The sequence below is a fragment of the Gouania willdenowi genome, chromosome 10 (assembly GCF_900634775.1).
Source record: "Gouania willdenowi chromosome 10, fGouWil2.1, whole genome shotgun sequence".
Taxonomy (NCBI): domain Eukaryota; kingdom Metazoa; phylum Chordata; class Actinopteri; order Blenniiformes; family Gobiesocidae; genus Gouania; species Gouania willdenowi.
In genome coordinates this window covers 17952299-17973418 of record NC_041053.1, presented here as the reverse complement: position 1 = coordinate 17973418, position 21120 = coordinate 17952299, and the positions used below count along the sequence as shown (strand labels likewise).

Below are 21120 nucleotides of genomic sequence, written 5' to 3'. Positions count from 1 at the left end.
GTGACTGACAGTCACATTTAGGATGAAGGAAAGAGTGATTTGGCTGGTCCTTCATACATACAGACATAGAGACTGTTCAACACCTAAACAGGACAATGATCAAGCACACACTAGCTGTGTTTCTATTAACCATTAGGAAATGTGCAAACACGTTCAAAGTGCAATAATATGAAATTTTAGTATCACTTTTATTTTGCAAAAAACTGTAGACACTAAAATGTGAGCTGGAGATATAAGGCACCAGCAGACCTGTGTAACTCTGATTGCAGGCAGAAGCAGGGAAAGAAAAGATGTATTGATGATATGATGGAAGCCAGTGCAGTGATGTAGTGGTGATGTCCTTCATTGTCACGTCAACTTACCTTTTGCACTCCAGTCTGCAGTCTACACAAACCTTTTTTAAACAGTGAAACTAAGATGGATGGCAGTTTACTGTTAAGAAAAAGAATAAAAAGAAAAGAAAAAAGTACTTCTACAAAAAGCATCTCCAGCTGGATCTTTACAGGAAAGCCACAGTAGTAGTGCCTATTGCTATATTTATTTTAGGTAGTTTTGTAAGAATAAGAAACTCCAGCAAGGAAAGCAGAAGTCCTTACATCACGGAAAAAAAAAAATATCTGCTTATGTGCGACTTCTCAAAAGACAAGACATTTCTCAGCAAATCACTCTGTGGGTCATTGAGTCACAAATAGAAATTTTCCGTGAACACAATGAAACTCTGAGTCAAAGTTTACTGAACACATCCAGCAAATATCTGGTAATAAATGCAGTTTAATGAGGGAAAGAAAAACTTTAATGCTTAAAATTCTAAATGGAAGAAACGTTATAGGTTGTACAGATTAAGTAGTGAAATTAAATAGTAAATGGATAACAATTATAAACTACATTCTTATATACATTAAATGATAAATAACAACTAATTATTTCAGCCTAATAGTTCATGAAACCTTACAGTGAAATTTCAGCAGGGATTTTCAGGAGAAGATACATTGATGGTGGATGAAGGGGCCAATGGCACACTATGGCAGCCTTGCTTCAGTCAGTCTGCCCCTGGGCAGCTGTGGCTACAATAGTAGCTTACCCCCCATTTGTGTGGAGTGAATGAATAATGCAATGTAAAGCCCTTTGAGTGTCTATGAAAGACACTATATACAGTAAATATACAAATTCAATACATTATTATTGTCATTATTTTCATAAAAGGCTTTTTTCTAGCACTTAGGATCACTATACATGGAATATTTACAATACAATTATTGAGAAAAGGCAGTGCAAGAACATTACATTCAACATATCAAGATTAGATACAGCAGTTGTGATCTGTGGCGGGGTTCGATTTTCGTTCAAAAAGAAGAACCACGACCATCCATATGGCAAGTCGACTTTCATTTATTTTTCCAAAAATGGTGCCGGTGCTCAATATTTACAGTGGAACACAAATATTTACATCAAGAGAAAAAAAAAAAAAACACAACCTGGTCCCAGCTCTACTTTCAGCTGAGAGGCTTTCAGAAATGCTCAGGTACATTGCTCCCACATGCACCTCCAGAGAAAGACTGCCCTCTATGCAGTTTCCTACACTGCTTTTAACAGGTTAGCCCCTCCCATGGGTGTGGTTTAAATTAAACCAAAAACAATTATTAAGGAATACAAACAAAAACAATATTCACATCCTTTTCATTACATTATTATTGTCATTATTTTCATAAAAGGCTTCTTTCTAGCACTTAGGGTCACTATACATGGAATGTTTACAATAAAATTATTGTGAAAAGGCAGTGCAAGAACATTACATTCAACATATCAAGATTAGATACAGCAGTTGTGATCCCAGAGAGAAAGGCCATCCTGAACAGATGGGTTTTTAGCTTCATTTTGAATAACATTAGTGAGCTGATGGTGTGGGTCAGTCTGGACTGATATAGAGGGGTGACATTGAAGATGACCTTAAGATGACCTTAAATGTCAGAAGGAGGATTTTGTAGTTGATGCAAATTTTTAAAGAACATCAGTGGAGCAGGTAACTCTAATTCTGGACATTGGCGTTTCAGGAGTTTCAGTGATTGACAAGAGTATGTACAAGAATGGCAGTGGTAGAGGGGGTAAAAAGTATTATTGATGTGGGTTTGGAGTCCTCTCAACGGTGACACCCAGATTTTTCATCATTAAACAGGGAAGCCCTTCAAGCAACCTGAGATCATGTCGTGCCCTCTGTCTGTGATAAAAAGAGCCACGCCCTGTTTTCATTTATAGACTCTGGCATACACACAGTCATCTGGCGGTACTTGAATCTGTCGAGGTTGCTGTGAAAACTTGACTTCGCCGTACTCCACCTCCACCTCTGACCTGTGCACCTCTAGCGTCCCTGGCCTCTGAACCACTTTGACAGCCGCGTAGGTTAATTCCTGGTCATCCTGTGGTTCTGTTGGGGAGAGAGACAGTAAAAACAGTAATGATGATAAGATTAAAACTGAGAATAATCATAGAAAATGCTTGATAAGTGTTTTCATGAAATGTGTCACATTGGCGGGGAAGATTTGGCAAATATTTAATGGGCGCAACCCTCATACTCAGCTCTGCAACGACATGTGTGTGTAGGAAGCTGTAGGAAATTTCAGAGGCCAACATGTTAACAACATGTGAATAAAACAAGAAAGGTTACTAAATTGGAGTGACGAAGGGGGTTCTCCTAATCTGAACAAACGGAACACTGTTTGTTCCGTACTTGCATAAATGACCAAAACACTAGACATGTCCGTCAGATTGTCACACACAAAATAAAATGCAGAAAATGCCAAGGCCAGCAACATCATTGTGGCGGGATCTACGTAGGACCCCTGCTCTCTGTGGTGGGTCCTGTGTACCTGGATGTGTGTGTGGTGCTTTCACAGACTGTTGGAGAGAGACGACACACACCGGCACTGCACAAACCCTAAACATGTCCAACTTAGAGAGTTTTCAGTGTCACATGGTTGACTGTCTGACATTAAACAGCCTCAGGAGAACAACACTTTAGATATGAACAATCTGAGAAGTTCTTCATACATCCATCATCTCCTGAGGCTGATACAGTGAGGCACATCATGGTTGGAATGTAAGCTTTTAAGATTAGATTGATTTAATAGACTACTAGGATTTGATTTAATGTTTAGTATGTGAAGGTTTTAAAATCAAATGAAAAATTATTTACTTATTATTACAGTAGTATTAGACAATATAAATATGCATTATATGTATGGCCTTTTAACAAACAAATCATACTTATAGGTTAACATTAAATCAATAAATACATTAATATTTTATTTTATATTATATATACTCCCTAGGTGTTTGTAGTGATTTCTGTATATTCTAGTGGTTCCCAAACTGGGGTACATGTACCCCTAGGGGTACTTGAACACCTTTCAGGAGGTACATAGAAACATTCAAGCTTATTTTTTAACATTATAGATTTTTTTTAAATGTGCACAGGCTTTTTCTTTCATCCATCAAACATAATTTGTGGCACAACTTTTGAAAATACACCAAAAGGTGAAAATCAAATTCTAAAACGAGCAAAAGATTAGAAATAAATGAATAAAAAGGCCTAAATTCAAGGTAATGTTGGACGAGACACAGGAAAGAGTTTAGACGAGCCTGCAGACACAAATAAATAATGTATAACATGAGCTAAGGGGTACATGGGGCAATAATGTTTGGGAGAAATCAGCACCACATCACATTTTCATACCTTTTGGTTTGTTTGGCTTTTTCTTCTGAACACAGATCACGACTAAAGCCAAAAGGAGGATACAGACCAGAGCAGAGAGTGAAATCCCAATCAGAGCCACAGTCCCTGGTTGGAAAAAAACAGTCCCATAAAAACAGGTATAGAATGAGTCCTCAATGGTCAGCAGCAGCAGCAAGTCTAGACTTACAAAAGTCCAGGTCATGACTGCTGCTTGTCACATTGGTAGAAGTGACAGTACCTGAATCAATGGGAGGCTCCTTACCCATAGGGGCTGTTGTTGGGTCAACACACAACGTGTTAGTGTCCTCAACCACCCACTGCAATATGTCTGTCCCATTGGACAAAGTGCAGTTTATGAAGATGTAACCTGGAAACAAAGACGTGCACTTTATCAGGCATGCTTTGATTATTCCTGTTCTACATTCATCTTTTTTTTAACTCACCACAAGTGGTTAACGTCACTTCACCAGAGCTTTTGCTGACTTTGTTTTGGACATGACAGACCAGTTTTCCTATAGTTTGTAGTTTCAGGTGGACATTGTTGGTGTTGTTGCCCTTTGGGACGAGGTCAGAGTCTGTTAGAGGGCGTCCATCCAGAGTCCAGCTGTAGAGAAGACTGTCCCCTTTAGAGGAGCAGGAAACTTTCTTCTCCCCCATAGAAAGACATGTAGGGACGAGCTGGACAGAAGATACTGGAGCTGTGTAAGAGATTGTTTACAGATTATATATAATCTGAGTGTAAACTTTACTCTATATGGACAAACCAAAAAGAAACAACTGACCTTGAAAAGACAAATTTAGTATCCGTTCTTCTTTTTTTACCCCTTGTGCAAAAACTTCAAGTCGATACTGGCCACTGTCACTCGAATTTAGTTGATTTATTCTATAAGTACTATTTTGTGTAGTAAAAGCTGCTCTCTTCTCTAAAGTATTTGTTATAACATGTTTATTATTCACTACCAATAATTTACTTGTATCTTTAAACCAGTTGTATATGTGATTTTCTACAGCGCTGTCCATCAGCCTGATGAATATAGATCCATCCAAAGCTGCATAACACTGAGTGTTATTCTGTCTGCCATCACAGTGATTTTCCACACCTGCAACACAAAAGAATTACAGTCTGATCTGTTACTTTGCATGTCTTTCTGAAACTGCACCTTACAAATGTGTTTTTCTTAAAAAGGTTCTCATTGTGAATTGTTTCAAACAAGTGTTCTCTATGATTTGAAAGTTAGTTATAGATTCATTTTCATTTAAATCATTTCAACATCAAACAAGCTAAACACTGAGGATACTTTTTCTTCACGGTATAATATAAATCAAATTTAGACTGTGGTTTTAAAAGAGTGTAAATTAACAGTCAATGTGTCATTTTACAATAATATTAACATGTTTGTATATTTAATTTATCTAGAGTTTGAGCCCATTTGAGCACATATAACTATAAGATAAAACTTTATTACATCAAATATATTTGCCATTTAAGTTGTTTACAAATGGTTCTCAACAAATTGTCAATATTAAACCTCCTGGCAGTACAGGCCAGGGTTGCCCATTGTGTTAGTATACATTTGTTTTTTAAATTTCATTACAGCATTATATGATCTTTAATCTATTGTTTATAACCTTGAAATTGTGTTTAACATAGAATTTTTGCAACTAACCATCATCTCTTGATCATAACTCACTTGGTAAATTAATTTTCAATTTGACAAAACAATGCAATTCACAGGTTTGGTGTTTTTTGTATAATGACTGATATAACAGTGCAACAATAAACAAAACTGACATCAAGTTTTGTTTGCCTGTCCAATTTTTATATGATTTTTGTTCAGAAACTCTGATGTTACATCAATACATGACCCACTCAATAATTAGAGTCAGGTGGACATCATATGGTCTATGGCCCCTTAGTTTTACTCCTCGAATTATTTAACATAAATGGTGGCACAAGTATAAGTTAATCAACAATTTGATGCAATCTTTTATTTTGTAGGTATTGTTCTTCATAGAAATAATGTTGGATTCTGCTTAAAGACTATCATTTATTATAAATACATCACCTTCACCTACGTCTGTAACAATTTGAGTGTACAAGTATTGTGTAGGGTTTGCAGACCCAGGGTCATGAGTTGGAACTCCAGTCGGCTGTTATTGTTTTTCTGTTTATTATTGGGTCGGTAGTCAGTGTTGGTGTTGTCCCTCTGTGAATTCTGGCCTCATGAACTTCCATTACAATATCTTACTCAATAATAACACTCCTGCAAAACTTGTCATGGATCACAAATTACATCTTTTTTAAAAACTCACCAAACGACACTTGGAGCAACACAAGCAGAAGTCCTATCACAGCTTCCATGTGTGTGAGTGGACACAGTCAGCACCTCTCAGGATTGTTTTTTGTTTTTAATCCAAGCAAAACTTGTGCACGTTGCAGTGTGAGCTGTTATCATCCAACCTCTGAGAGGAGTGTGTGAAGCCTGTCAGCAGAACTAGTTTAAATGTGAACATATTTAGTGTGAGGAGGAGAAGAGGAAGGGATATCTGTCACACTTCCTCTTTCAACACTAGCTGTGCGTGTGTGTGTGTGTGTGTGTGTGTGTGTGTGTGTGTGTGTGTGTGTGTGTGTGTGTGTGTGTGTGTGTGTGTGTGTGTGTGTGTGTGTGTGTGCGTGTGTGTGTGTGTGTGTGTGTGTGTGTGTGTGTGTGTGACAATTAATAGAACAGTCACAATTAGAAACTGATGTATACCACACAAAGGTGTGGCCAGTCTAAGGGTTGACGATGTTAACCCAGAGCCCAGAGCCTGCCACTAGGAGGGCTCAGAGCCGTATAGAGAGAGAGTTGCAACAACGGAAGTTCAAAATGCCTTGGTCGTCACGTGCATAGACATCATATACGTAGACGCCGCATCAACTGTGGAGGGACACGTCAACAGCACCGCCATCATGGACCGGTGGTGGTGGAGGCAGCAGTACATGGACATAATGACAGAAAGAGCTGTTTCTCAATCTCTAAGTAGAATTATTCGTTGCATTTTGAACCGATTTCCAAACTGTTTAATTTTTTAAAAACATCACACATGTAGCTGTGACACAAGGTGCTTGGATATATTTCAAATGCTGGTTTTACCACTCAACACTTAAAGCTCGGGTAGGCGGTTTCCTCCAGATACCCTTTTTAAGTTTTTGATTGAAATTGTCTTTATGTCCTGACAGAAATTAAGAACTTATGTGCTCTGAAAAAGGAATGAAGAAAATCCATCATCTGTAGCAGCTGTAAATCTGTAATAACTTCAACCAATGGAAAAAAACTAGCCGTTTTTTTTTAACCAATCACGTCTCCCTGTCTCCCTGCTCATTCTCGATCACTCACATGCACGAGCTCTCACTGAAAGCGCGTCACATCTGCTAGAGTTAAAACACAGTTTTTTGGTCATGTTTTTTAACATATATGATGGTAAAGTTTATTGTTTACTCACTTCTGAATGAGACATGAGACAACAAAGTTTCTACACAATACAAGTGATGAGCTGAGGTCTGCTTCAGCAGCAGCTGTGTGCGTGCATGTGAGTGAGACAGAGCACAGAGGGGAGGGGCGAGGGGGGTAAAGGCGGAGCCATCAGGGAGGCTATATTCAAAATCATGCTAGCTTTTGAAATTCGCCTACCCTACCTTTAAACTTCACACCCACATCCTTCAATATTTCAGTTCTTTGGCTAAAATAAAAAATGATCATGATATAATAGTAATAGTGATAGTAATAATAGTAATGGTTATAATAATAATAATAATAGCAATAGCAATAACAATAACAATAACAATAATTCTATCTATCTATCTATCTATCTATCTATCTATCTATCTATCTATCCATCTACAGTATCTATCATGTCTGACGTTTGTCAGACAAACCTCGTGAAAATTGCTTGAGAATAGAGCGATTTATGACAACTTTAATAGTGTAAGCACATCATTCCTCTATAGATGTAATACACTGTAGGAGTGATTGCCACCAGTCCAAGATGGCCGCCCTGTTGACGCACAGCTCTAGTGGGCGGCAGCAGTCGATGCGGCTACGTATTCTTCTATGTAATCTTATTGATTTAATGTAATCTTTGACTCTCAGATATCATTAAAAAAACACTCCAAATCAAGACAGGACACATTGAAAACATAGTTATTATGTTATACATATATAAAATAAGACATTATATTTTGACTATGCTCTTATGTACCAAGATGACTTCATTAAATAAATGTCTAACAAAGTCAGAGACATTAATAACTTGTCTTTCAGTTTGTCTGTGCCTTTCATACGTGGTGTCCTTGCATGTAGTCGCCACCATGGTATGCTGTGCTGCATGGGGATGCTCCAATTGCTCAGAAAAAGGAGTGAAAATGTATGGCTTCCCAACCGAACCAGAGAGGAGAAAGAAATGGTTTGCCAAAGGCAGCAGGAGTGATCTCAAAATAAATGTATAACTATAAAAAAATCTGTGAAGTAATCATATTCAAACACTTCATTTGCATTTTTCACAAATAACACAATTAAAAAGCTTACTGTTTGATAAAAATACATTTTAAAAAAATGAAGATACTGTATGTAGCCTATGTGGGTAGATAAAACTGAGTTTTGTGCGTGAAGTAAACTCTGCAGGCACATTTTCAGGCATTAATTAATTAATTATTTTTATGATGATTAATTAATTAATTCATCCACTCATGTATTTAATTTACTACAGCAAAAATAAATCACGTTTAAAAGTATTTTCTCTAATTTTCATTGTTGGATGAAATGGCTGCAGCATTAATAAAATTGAACCTTGTAGTTAAGGCTGTGTGTTGCTAACTTTATCCAGTAACGTTAGCATATCCTAGCCTCATCTGTTATCTGCTAATGATCCCTTAATCTACTAGTTTAGGGGAGGAAAATCCACTAACATGCTTTAATGCACACGTTAATGGGTTTAGATACTCTGATAATGATAATAATAATATCCAATGGAATTATTTCAACGTCTCTTACCGTTCAAAACTCATCACAAATTGTGTTGTAATAGTCAACTTTTGTTGCAACTTTCTCTCTATACGGCTCCGTGTTAACCGTGAGCTGAAGATCATTAGGTTACAGCCTTATCTGTCTTCTCAATGACATTTTAGAGCAGGGGTGTCAAACTGCACTCCACATCAGGGGCCATTTACATCCCAGTTTGATATCAGGTGGGACGAACAAGAAAAATGGCCATGTGTACATGGGAGCTTCAATTCCCCTTTAATTTAGAATTCCTCTTAAACTGACCTCCTAAACTTAATTCCGAATACAAATTTAATTCAGAATTAAACTTAAATCTGAAACGGTGGCTGGTTTATTGCAATTTTAATTTTGCATACAATAATTCTCAGATCTTGTAAACACTTGATTCCACTTTAAGTTTATTATGGTTGTTCTGTCGCTGTCACTCCTTCAAAACAGGAGAACCTGGAGAAAACCTAAACAAAGCAATGAGAACCTGCAAACTCTACACATAAAGACCCCAAATAACCTGAAATCAAACCAAGGCACTTTTGCTTTGAGGCAGATATTTTAACCACTACAGAATTGTCTCTATTAATTAGTAACCAAGCAAGTACAGAAGGAAACCTAAAATTTCAGATTTCTGACATAATTAGTTGCAGAAATATCATTGGTTGGTTTCATTGTTAAATATTCCATTGTGAAAGAGTTGATATTAGTGATGTCTCTGTTTAATAGTGTCATATTAGTGATATTTAGTCTGTGTTAAGAATGTGATCTTTAATGCAGTCGCAGCACGTTTTTACTGATTTTGTTTGGAATTTTTTATTTAAACTTTTAATTTTAATTTCATTTTTTAAATTTTTTGATACAGTTTAGCTATGTCGTAACTTCCCCGACAAAAGGCTTTCAGTGAACTTTGCATGTTCTCCAAGATCTTTTGTTGGTTTTTGCTCCAAACATTACTCATGAAAACAATTGTAGGGCCTCTCTGGGCCACCAGGGGGCGACAGCAAATCTACAAACTAAAACAAAGGTGTTCATCAAGTAAAACATTGAACACTGAAATTTAAACCATTGAAGAATGGTATATTTTACAATTTAACAGCCAGTGATCACTGGTATTACAGCATACATGCAGACAACCAGGGGTGGCAAAAGTACTAGTTTTCAATACTCAAGTTGTCAGGATGGGGTTTTATTTTGTAGGGAAGGCAGGAACTCTTGGCCTCCCTCCCAGCAGCTTTCTCCTGCAAGGCACCAGCTGCTGGTGATTGTTCACCAGCTGCAATTAACTGCTCTGTGTTTAAATGGAGAGGCTTTGCCTCAGTTCAGTGCTGGGTCATTTACTACGTTATCACTTGTGACCTGAGGGGTATTCCATAAAGGAGGGTTAACAAACTCTGAGTCTATCCATAAACTCTGGGTCAATTACAGCTGGTATGAAGTGGGTCAATCAACCCTGAGTATGTAAACCTTTGGTTACTTATGTGCACGCGCGGGATAAAAAGCCATCATCAATGGATCAGAGATTTACTCAAATGGCATGACAACCAAACGGAAGAGAGTGATTTATTCACCCTTATGGGTGAAATAAGCCGGTGTTTGAGGAATATGAGCCTGTTCTAAAGGTGCGTTCAGTCTTCAGTGACTATAGTGGCTTAAAGGAGACAAATCATGCTTTTAAATCCTTCCTTTTTACATATAAATCATACAGTTGTGGTCTATATAAAGCGGAACTGCAATGCTTGGGTCTGAATTCCTCATTATTATAGCTCCACGGGCCCCTTTTCTACCCCTTTTCTGATGTGCTTCTGAGAGCAACTTGTTTTGGTCTCTTTAAATGCAAATGAGACACTCCATACCCCGCCCCTCTCCAGGTTGTAGAGGTGACACTCGGTTCAACTCCACCCTGTTCGGCCATTTTTGTAGTTTGATAGAAGAGATACGATTATCTAGTGGGGCAGAAACTTTTTATTCACGTTATTTACAAATTGTCAACAACGGAATACTTGTCCATCCAGCCTTACATGTTCGAGCCAGAGTCAGACCCGGCGGAGCGAGATGAAAATGAAGATGATGAACCTGCAGAACAACGTCTTCATATGGATGTTAACAAGTGAGCTAACACAAGCGCCGAGCAAACGCTAGCACTGAGCTAACGCTAGCACCAAGCTAACGTCACAAAATGCATTTTAATACAGTCTTTTCGGAGACTAAAACGGCAAAATGAAATGACTAATGAAAACTTTAGACTTAAATTAAATCACGTCGGCCATATCATCAAGGATCTAAAATGAGCACACAGTGCTAACATATGAAGACGGTGTAACTGCTTATGCTAACAAAACATTGACAGGGACGTCTTATCATCACACTTTTTAGCGTTATTTACAGCTTACCAAAGTGCTCTGTTCGTCGTCTCCAAAGATAGAAGGAATTGAACCCTCAATCAGACAAAGTCTTTCGGCAAATCCTTCTTTATACTGGCGGAGGTTGCTGAAGCAGTCATCCTTGAAGTGCTTCACGCACACAAAAATGACCTTACCCACAGATGTGGGTACATTTCCTTGAAAAATAAAACTCAACCAGTGTTATGTATTGACATAAGCAGCTATGGTTAGTACTGTGTAAGAGGCACTACTTTATGTTGCGCATGTGTACAGGCGCATACGTTATGTATAAAGTGTCAGCGCACTAATGTGTGAGTTGTGATAAGGCACCTGTGGAGTAAAAGATGTTTAAAACGTTACCGGAGTTTTCATCTATTATTTTACAAGGTTATGTAAGTGACAAACATAACAAAACTGGCGACGAGGATTCACATGAACCCGGGCAATTTCTGCGGATGCTCGAAGACAAGTAAAAGGTACAAACGGACTTGGTTTTGCGAGCTGTTTTTCGTTTGCTCGACCCGGAAATAGGATTGCCGGAGCTGGGGACGATTATAACACGAGACTAAAGAACGTGATTGGACGCGATAAAGAGGCACAATGTCGGCGTTTGTGGGTCATATGGACACTTTTGACAGTAGAGTGGAGGACTGGACAATCTATGTGGAAAGATTTGAACAGTATTGCTTAGCTAATGACATCAGGGATGAGAGAAAAGTGGCTGTTCTTTTGAGCCTCATGGGTGCAAAAACCTATAATCTCCTCCGCAGCCTCACTGCACCGGATAAACCGGCAGACAAAACGATCAGTGAGATTACGGAAACTCTCAAAAATCACCTGAATCCAGCCCCGTTGGTGATCGCGGAGCACTTCAGATTCCATAGGAGAAACCAAGCAAAGACTGAGACTGTGTCGGAGTACATAGCTGAACTGAGGAGGCTGGCGGAGCATTGCCAGTTTGGAGTGGGACTATCTGACGCACTGAGAGACCGGTTCGTCTGTGGTCTACACAATGAGAGCACTCAAAAACGCCTTCTAACGGAGGATAGGCTCACCTTGCAACGTGCGGTGGATGTCGCTGTGTCGGTGGAAACAGCAGCGAGAGACGCCACTGAACTTCAAGGTAAACAGGCCGCTGCATGCGCTGTGTATGAATTACAAACCAAGCAACGTAGTTTCAAATCGAAGCCGTGTTTCAGATGCGGTAAACAATCACATGACCCAGCTGACTGTTGGTTTAAAGATAAGGATTGTAGGCAATGCAGAAAAAGGGGGCACATACAGAAGATGTGTAAAGCTAAATACAATAAAGAGAAATCAAATGCAAAATGGGGGAAAAAGCTGCATAAAGTCACAGAAACGGAGTTCGACAGCTCAAGTGAGGAGGAACTGTCTTGTGTTGGACTATATGCAACTGATGAGGATGATAGTGATGTAATATGGGTGACACCAAAAGTCAATAGAGTGCCATTAAAGATGGAACTGGACACAGGATCTGCACTGTCACTTATATCCAACAAAGATTACATGAAAAACTTTCCAGACATGAAGTTGTCTCGCACAAGTGTGAAACTGAAAACATATACAGGTCAAAGAGTAGCTCCTCTGGGAAAGTTGAAAGTAAAGGTGAAATATAAAAATCAAACATGTAATCTGGAACTGTTTGTTCTCAAAGAAGGAGGTGCGCCGCTGTTTGGACGGCAATGGCTAAGACAAATCAAACTAAACTGGCAACAAATAAAGACTATGAACATTGCTTCTAAACAGCTCACAGGCCAAAGGCTGTCAGAAATATTAGAGAAACATGCAGCAGTGTTCAGCGAGGGCATAGGAACCATGAAAAACATTAAAGCGTGTCTAGAGCTTCAAAATGATGCAAAGCCAAAGTTTCACAAAGCACGCCCGGTACCGTATGCTCTACGCCCAAAGGTTGAAGCTGAGCTACAACAACTAATGGATCAAGGGATCTTGTCCAAAGTGGATTGGTCTGAATGGGCAACGCCAATCGTACCAGTGGCTAAGAAGTCTTCAGAACGAGTGCGTATTTGTGGTGACTTCAAAGGAACAGTTAACCCTGTACTGCACGCAGTCCAGTATCCACTTCCTCGCATTGATGACATTTTTGCATCTTTGGCAAATGGTGAGCACTTTACAAAAATAGACCTTGCTCAGGCCTATCTACAAATGGAGATGGATGAAAATTCACGCAAGTATCTCACCATAAACACTCACAAAGGACTGTACCAATACAACAGACTTGTGTTTGGCATCACAAGTGCCCCGGCAATCTGGCAACGCGCAATGGACCAGGTGCTCCAAGGGATCCCAAGTACACAATGTTATTTGGATGACATCATTGTTACTGGATCAGACAAAGACTCACACTTAGCAAACTTGGATGCAGTTCTCACAAAACTCGAGGACTATGGACTGAAAGCTAACAAAAAGAAATGTGAGTTTTTCAAGGAATGCATTGAGTACTGTGGGCACAAGATAGACAAAAATGGACTACACAAAACGCAAGATAAAATCGAGGCCATAGTGAATTCTCCTCAACCTGAAAACGTAAGTCAATTACGCTCATTTCTTGGCCTCATTAATTACTATCACAAGTTTTTGCCAAATCTGTCATCTTTGTTGCACCCACTCAATGGTCTTCTTCATCAAAACACAAAATGGAGCTGGACTGATGACTGTGAACAAGCCTTTAAAAAGGCAAAGAGACTCATTGTGTCGGAAAAAGTTTTGACACACTTTGACCCGAAGTTGCCCCTGCGACTCGCTTGTGACGCTTCACCATACGGCATTGGTGCTGTTTTGTCACACAAAATGACAGATGGCTCAGAACGCCCCATTGCTTTTGCATCACGCTCTTTGGCACCTGCAGAGCGTAACTATGCACAAATAGACAGAGAGGCTTTAAGCTTAGTGTGGGGAGTGAAAAAGTTTAACCAATATCTGTATGGCAAGCATTTCACTCTCATTACAGATCACCAGCCATTAATCTCCATCTTCAGTCCACAGAAAGGTGTTCCAGCGATGGCAGCAGCTCGTCTACAACGTTGGGCTCTGTTCCTGGGAGCACACACGTACACCATTGAATACAGGGGGACAAAGCTACATGGAAATGCGGATGGACTGTCTCGCCTTCCTCAGACATGCACAGGTAAAGGCTCTGACCCCGCTTTACCCCTGCACATGCTTCAAATGGAACCTCTCCCTGTGACAAGTGCACAGATAAGCAAAGAAACGAGAAATGACCCTCTACTATCTAAGGTGTATGACTTAACTATGACCGGTTGGCCTTCCCAGAGAGAAACTGAACTATCGGACTATTTCACAAGGAAGGATCAACTTACTGTGTGCCACGGTTGTGTCATGTGGGGTTCACGTGTTATTGTACCACCCAAACTACGTGATAAAGTGCTTAACGCACTGCATGATGGACACATGGGGGTTGTGAAAATGAAAAGCCTTGCGAGAAGTTATGTGTGGTGGCCTGGCCTTGATAACCACATAGAAGCTCTTGTCAAAACATGCACAGGTTGTCAACAAACCCAGCGCCAACCCCAGCTTGCTCCTGTCCACACTTGGGAATGGCCGACGACTCCATGGCAACGCATACATGTGGACTATGCTGGACCTTTTATGGACCACATGTTCCTTATTGTGGTCGATGCACACTCGAAATGGCCTGAGGTTTTCAGAGTGAATAAAGCAACTACGGCGCAGACGGTGACTCAACTCCAGATGCTTTTTGCTCGCACTGGATATCCGCTTCAGCTTGTCAGCGACAACGGAACGCAGTTCACCAGTGAGGAATTTCAGGTTTTCCTGAAAAGCAATGGAATAAAACACGTCACCTCTGCTCCTCATCATCCGGCTACCAATGGGCTGGCTGAACGTTTCGTGCAGACTTTTAAACAGTCCATGAAAGCAAGTAGGAAGGAAGGAGTGCCTCTGCAACAGAAGATAACTAACTTTCTACTAGCATACCGAAACACACCACACTCAACGACAGGACAATCACCGGCAATGTTGTTCATGGGAAGAAACTTAAGGTGTCGTTTGGATCTTCTGAAACCTGACATCCGTCAACATGTCACTAACAAACAATGTTCTCCCACTCAACAACAAAGGAAACTAAGATCATTCGATATTGGACAAAAAGTTCTGGCTCGAGACTATCGCAACCAAAGTGACAAGTGGCAGCAAGCTGAGATTCTGTCACAATCAGGACCACTCTCTTATACTGTGGGCCTACAACCTGATGTCGTCTGGCGCAGACATGTCGATCAGCTTTTGGATGCCTCACATGGAAATGTCACTAACCGATCTGTGACACCAACTGGTACTGCAAATAAAGAAGACAGTATCTCAACACCCGACTTGACTGAAGTGGAAATAAACTCCACACCAGAGACTGTGAACAGTCCCAGACCAATCACAAACCTGCCTGACCCTCCGGGACGTAGATACCCCGGAAGGAACCGTAAACCACCTGAGAGACTTGATTTGTAAAAAGAAAATTAAACAAGTGTTGTAACTGTTAAAAAAAAAAAAAAAAAAAGTTTTATTGAATTGTTAATACATGCTACTGTATACTTGTGCATTTGTTATAAAGGTAAGTTCTATTTTTGAAGTTATTTGCCATAACTCCTACTTGGTATTTTTATTTGAATTTCATAAGTGCATAAAAGCTGGAAGGGAGGAATTGTTATGTATTGACATAAGCAGCTATGGTTAGTACTGTGTAAGAGGCACTACTTTATGTTGCGCATGTGTACAGGCGCATACGTTATGTATAAAGTGTCAGCGCACTAATGTGTGAGTTGTGATAAGGCACCTGTGGAGTAAAAGATGTTTAAAACGTTACCGGAGTTTTCATCTATTATTTTACAAGGTTATGTAAGTGACAAACATAACAACCAGGCACTCTGAAAAGGTTCTGATTCTGATGCTGGGAGACGGTGTAATGAAGCGTGTGAGTTACTACATCCAACAACCAAACATTTTGATTTCTCCTCTCGTAACTTCGGCATCCTGGAGCTTGGACTACAAAATAAAAGCGAGAAATAAAAATGGCGGATTGCTCAAAGTGTTGGGCCTGGAGTCGATGTCCTAATTTGGCAGTTCCGCTGCAAATACTGTGACTGTTATTGTTCAAAAAACGTAATAGAGAATAGAAAAATCGAAACAGATTGAAAAATATGACCAAAACAGAATATAAAGATATCAACGGAGCACCTGAAGAGACTAATTTCAACTTTTGTGTACTTCTAAACACTCTAAATATACAACAAAATGCATTTAAGGGCTAAAAAAGTGGATTTAGCATGATATGTCCCCTTTAAATCACCCGTATTTAGTCACACTTTTTGGTCGCTTCATCACTTTATCTCTTCAGTGACGTGACGAGTGGGGAACAATATGAATAAAATGTGTCTGAGACGTGGCAGCAGCATAGGATGTCTGCATAGAGAGCCCTCCTGTTACACTGGATATAAAGACAGTGACTGCCGCTTGATATTGCATCATTTATATTGATTTTTAATGTAATGTCATTAAAAAAATGTCACAAAAAACACTGAAGCGGGACGCGAACCCGTGACCCATCGCTTCCAAGCACAGCATCACAATTCACTGCGCCATCATAACTTCAAAGATGCATGATCTACAGATTTAACTGTATAACAATATAAAACAACAATCGAGCCTTAAAAGTGGATTCATTCAAATTATCTCCTCCTTTACATTATCCACAGGTATCCCAGGGAACTTTACTACAGACATCAGTAGATGTTTTAATGCAGATCAACCTCTCAATGTGTTTCACTTAATGCTCTGTATCCACAATGTTAGAAAGAAAACTACCGTTAGCACAAAAAAAAAAAAACATAAAGCAACACATTAGTAATGATGTGAACACGTCTGTGGTGTGTGATGTTACTAATGTGTTTCAGAGAAGAGTGTTAAGGTTCATTTAAGTGTTCAGAAACGGTGTTCAGGTGGGCGGAGCCAGGTAGAAACCCAGGGTTTCTTTGATAAAACCTGCCAGCGACCAGGTTTAGTTCACGGACAATGTTGCCAGGGTAACCTACTCAAAGAAGAACATACCTCGCGTTTAGGAATGGGATACTCAGAGTTTCCCTCATTTGAGCCCGAACATACTCAGAGTTTGAACATAACCTGCTTTATGGAATACCCCTCTGGGCTTGGTTCCATGCTAGGATCAACAACAAGTGTTTTTGCTTTTGAGCATTCTTCTTGTTTACCCTCGCTCCATTGTTCTTGGTTGTGCCCTTTTGTGTTTTTGGATACCTCTGCCTCCCTGGAATGACCACCTGTGTGCCGAATCCCTGCTAGCCTGACCATGCCTAAGCGAACAATAATTATTGGTTTAATGCACCTGAGCTCTGCCTCCATCCCTGCATTTGGGTCTGCACCTACACCTGCACGAGACAGAATGTCCCAGCCACCAGCAGACCCAGTGGGATTTTTCATCTTGCAGCAAGATGAAGGAGCTTCTTGCCGAGCTGGACCCCCTGCTCTCCAAACTGATGGAGACCATCTATCCCTAGGAGAGAGTGGACACTGATGGGAGTTTGTGTGGTCATTCATCTCTGGCCTGCTCTAGAAAGAGTCCCTGCCGTAGCGGAGACATTGGAGAAAGCAAAGAAGCAGATCAGGAGGTTGCTAGGTTCTCCCTGTACTCCACTTCCGGAGACGTCTTCAGCCCCCAGGTCCTCCTCGTCACCAGAATCTAAGCACCATCAAAAGTTAAGTCCCTCCTCAGCACACAACACTCAGTTGGAGTCCAGTATCCAGCCTTTATCCAGTCCTTAGTTACAGTCCAGTTCCCAGTCAGTGTTTCCTAGCTTCCAGGCTAGATTTTCTGAGCCTCCTAACTGTCAGCTTAGAGTTCTTGTGTCTGCTAGTTTCCAGACTAGCATCCCTGAGTCTACTAGCTTCCAGGCTAGCGTCCCTGAGTCTACTAAGCCAAAGCAGCTTTAAGTATAAAATTGTTAAGAACTTGTAGAAAACTGATACATGGAAATAAATAAAATCTGTTACAGTTTATGAACACCTGGAAAATTTAGCACTCATAGATACACTTTGTAAATAAAATGTTTCAAGAAAAGAAAAATGCAAATGCTCAATTAAACCCAGAGCAGCTTTGAGTTTACCATTTTAAAAAATGTGAAAATGTTATAAAACTAACAGAAAAAACTCAAACTACCAACATTTTACATTTTAGCCTCAAGAGAATCATGTTCTCCAGGTTTCTGGAATGGAGACGTGCCCTTTTTGGTCTGAAAATTAGTCCCAGCTTCTTGGTTGTTTGTTTGCGTCTTTTTACGTCCTGATGTCATCTTCAAAGGTCTTAAAAGTAATGAGCTCATTTAAAATGTAAGGAGTAGAAAGTACAGTTGTATTTCACAATAATTAGTGAAATGTCTCACTATGGGATGCACACTCCCTGCAGCCCTCAGAAGCACTTTTTTCAATCCCCCAAGCCCTGATTTGGCTGGAAGAACTGTCCATCTTCCAGGGACACTACTACCCACTATAAGAGAGAGGGCAGAGGTGCAGTTCCTCATTCAAGCACGTCTACTCTCTCATGCACATCTCGTGTTTTTACCAGCTTAACTTTCTACAGGCGGATCTTTAGTTTCCAGTCGACGGACGCTGGTAATTATAGATGCATTGCGTGGACCACAACAGGTTGAGAAGCAGCCAGTGCTTACTTTGCTCTGCTCGGTTAAGGGCTGCTCCATTCACTTTAAGTGAATCTCAGAGCTCCGGCTGTCGGCTCTCCTTCAACGCTGTTGCTTCGGCGCACATTGGTCCTCGACCGGCTCTCTCACTCCGGTGACCACCCCGCTCTGAGTTCTGCATCGAGTCATGTCCAGAGCTCCAGACATCAGCACAACATGTCTCTGCATCAACTCATGTCCAGAGTTCCCAGACATCAACGCAACAGCTGTAGTCAACAGCATTGGCCCAGCCTTGCCTTCGACGCCTCCGGGCTCCTGGGCACATTGGCCTTCTTCACGGTGCTTTCACTACGGTGACCGCCCTGCTTCGAACTCTGCCCAGGTCCAGAACCCCAAGGCCTCAGCACACTACCTGTCGCCCCAGGCTGCTCTGCCTTTGACGCCTCCGGGCTCCTCGGCATGTTGGCCATCCTCCCGAGCACTCACGACAGTGAACGGCCCGGCCAAAAGCTCCATACCACCGGTATCTGAGCCTCCAGACACCAGAAAGCCAGCTGCTGTTTCGGACCAATGCGCTGTCCTCCAGCATGCGTAGGCCTCCATCCCTGCTAGCACCTGCTAGCCGCCATGTGGTAGCCAAGGCTAATTCCACCTGCCGTCCTGCCTGTGTCAAGCATGGCCATGGAGGCGGAGGCTCCTCCCAAGGAGGGAACGGGATGCTCTCAGGCTCGCTTTTGTCAGATACACGGTCTGCTCCAACTGTCTCGGTCTGGAATACGCCTGACTGGCGGTCGAATCCCCCAGCTCGTGTCAAAGACTTTGTCCATTTTTTAATATTAACCCCAAATAAAAAAGTCCAACGCCGACACAATATTGATTGTTTCTCACCAAGAATTAAAGGTGTACTAAGGACAAATTATGGTCTAATCTGGAGCTTGATGGGTGTTCCTAGAAATTAGTGAATTTGAGTTGTTTCCTTTAACAAGGGTTGATATTTTTCTGACATTTATTTTAAATATTATTCACATTATTATAAATAGCAGATTTGGTCATTTTCATGTCTGCCCATGTTTGTATCTTAAAATGGGCTGTTTTGAACATAACACCTTGATCCTGATAGAATGACTGCAAAACTCTGCTCAAGAGCACAACAGACAAACTAACCTCAACACATTTGACTGTCATGCTGTCATTAACTTTGAGGATGACTCAAAGCTTGAGGTGTTAAAGTTGCTGCTGTCAGGGAAAAAATTGTTAGTTATGTTTATTAACATATTTACTCATATATTTACTCATAGACCTTATTCTTTTTAAGGCTTTAAATTGAGACTTTTCATTTCTGCTGTCTCATGTTTTCTGCTCTCTTCTCGAGGTCAGCTTCCCAAAACACATCTTATCCCTCAGACACAGAGGCATCACACACTCACACACACACCCAATACGCATCCATTCATACACACAAACACCATACACGCACACACCTCCAACACTCACGACAATCAGGAGATACCAGAGAACTGGTTGTTTTGACCTAAAGAAGAAACTGTCTCTTTTCACTCTCTTCCCTCACCTCCTCCTCTCTGTCCTCTTTATCTCCTGGGGGGAGGAGGGAGGGGGACTGAGGGGGAATATACGTGATGAGTTAGAACTGTGCCACTCATTCATCGGACTTCCGCCTGGGCGGTCACTAATTTTTGTCCATCTTTGTACTCTTTTTTTATTTAGTTTTATAATAAACCTTTTTTATAAAATCATCAATGCCTCGCCTGGACTCCATCATTCAACCAGAGCAATTAATCATGTTTCCAAATGAGATCAACCGCAAATTTGCTGTGACACTGCTAAAGACTGATAACACATTTCTGTTTATTCTGGCCTATGTTAAAGAGGAACGACTCATTGATATCTGTCAATCGAGAGACGAAATGTGATGGTGTCAAAAGATAAAAACATCACATTTTGAGGAACAGAAAACTGAGAACATTGTTGGGTAAGTCAACATCCATTTTGGGCAGCATGTCTCTTAGCCCTGCATCACATTGTGGGAGCTCTAAGCAGCTGCTTCAGTGACTGACAGTCACATTTAGGATGAAGGAAAGAGTGATTTGGATGGTCCTTCATACATACATACAGACATAGAGACTGTTCAACACCTAAACAGGACAATGATCAAGCACACACTAGCTTTGTTTCTATTAACCATTATGAAATGTGCAATAATATGAAATTTTAGTATCACTTTTATTTTGCAAAAAACTGTA

At 40.5% G+C, this 21120-nt stretch overlaps 2 protein-coding genes across 12 annotated transcripts in view; one reads left to right on the top strand and one right to left on the bottom strand.

Moving 5' to 3' along the window:
* Positions 1 to 594: 594 nt before the first annotated feature.
* Positions 595 to 21120, bottom strand: part of LOC114470848 (uncharacterized) — a 90401-nt gene continuing 69875 nt past the window's right edge. For 4 of the 11 annotated variants that reach the window (XM_028459193.1, XM_028459187.1, XM_028459192.1 and 1 more), the window contains 5 exons: positions 4513 to 4830; positions 4174 to 4428; positions 3918 to 4097; positions 3731 to 3835; positions 595 to 2422 (listed from right to left, as the gene is read on the bottom strand). In XM_028459193.1, the coding sequence (XP_028314994.1) occupies positions 2244 to 2422; positions 3731 to 3835; positions 3918 to 4097; positions 4174 to 4428; positions 4513 to 4830 (1037 nt within the window). In that variant the 3' untranslated portion in view covers positions 595 to 2243. The remainder of the gene's footprint in view (positions 2423 to 3730; positions 3836 to 3917; positions 4098 to 4173; positions 4429 to 4512; positions 4831 to 21120) is intronic. The other 7 variants (XM_028459194.1, XM_028459191.1, XM_028459190.1 and 4 more) reach the window with 4 other exon arrangements.
* LOC114470849 (uncharacterized protein K02A2.6-like) lies at positions 12017 to 15694 on the top strand. Its single transcript, XM_028459201.1, has 2 exons — positions 12017 to 12264; positions 14159 to 15694. Exon 2 carries the CDS (start codon positions 14181 to 14183, stop codon positions 15660 to 15662), a length of 1482 nt encoding a protein of 493 aa, XP_028315002.1. The 5' UTR covers positions 12017 to 12264; positions 14159 to 14180; the 3' UTR covers positions 15663 to 15694.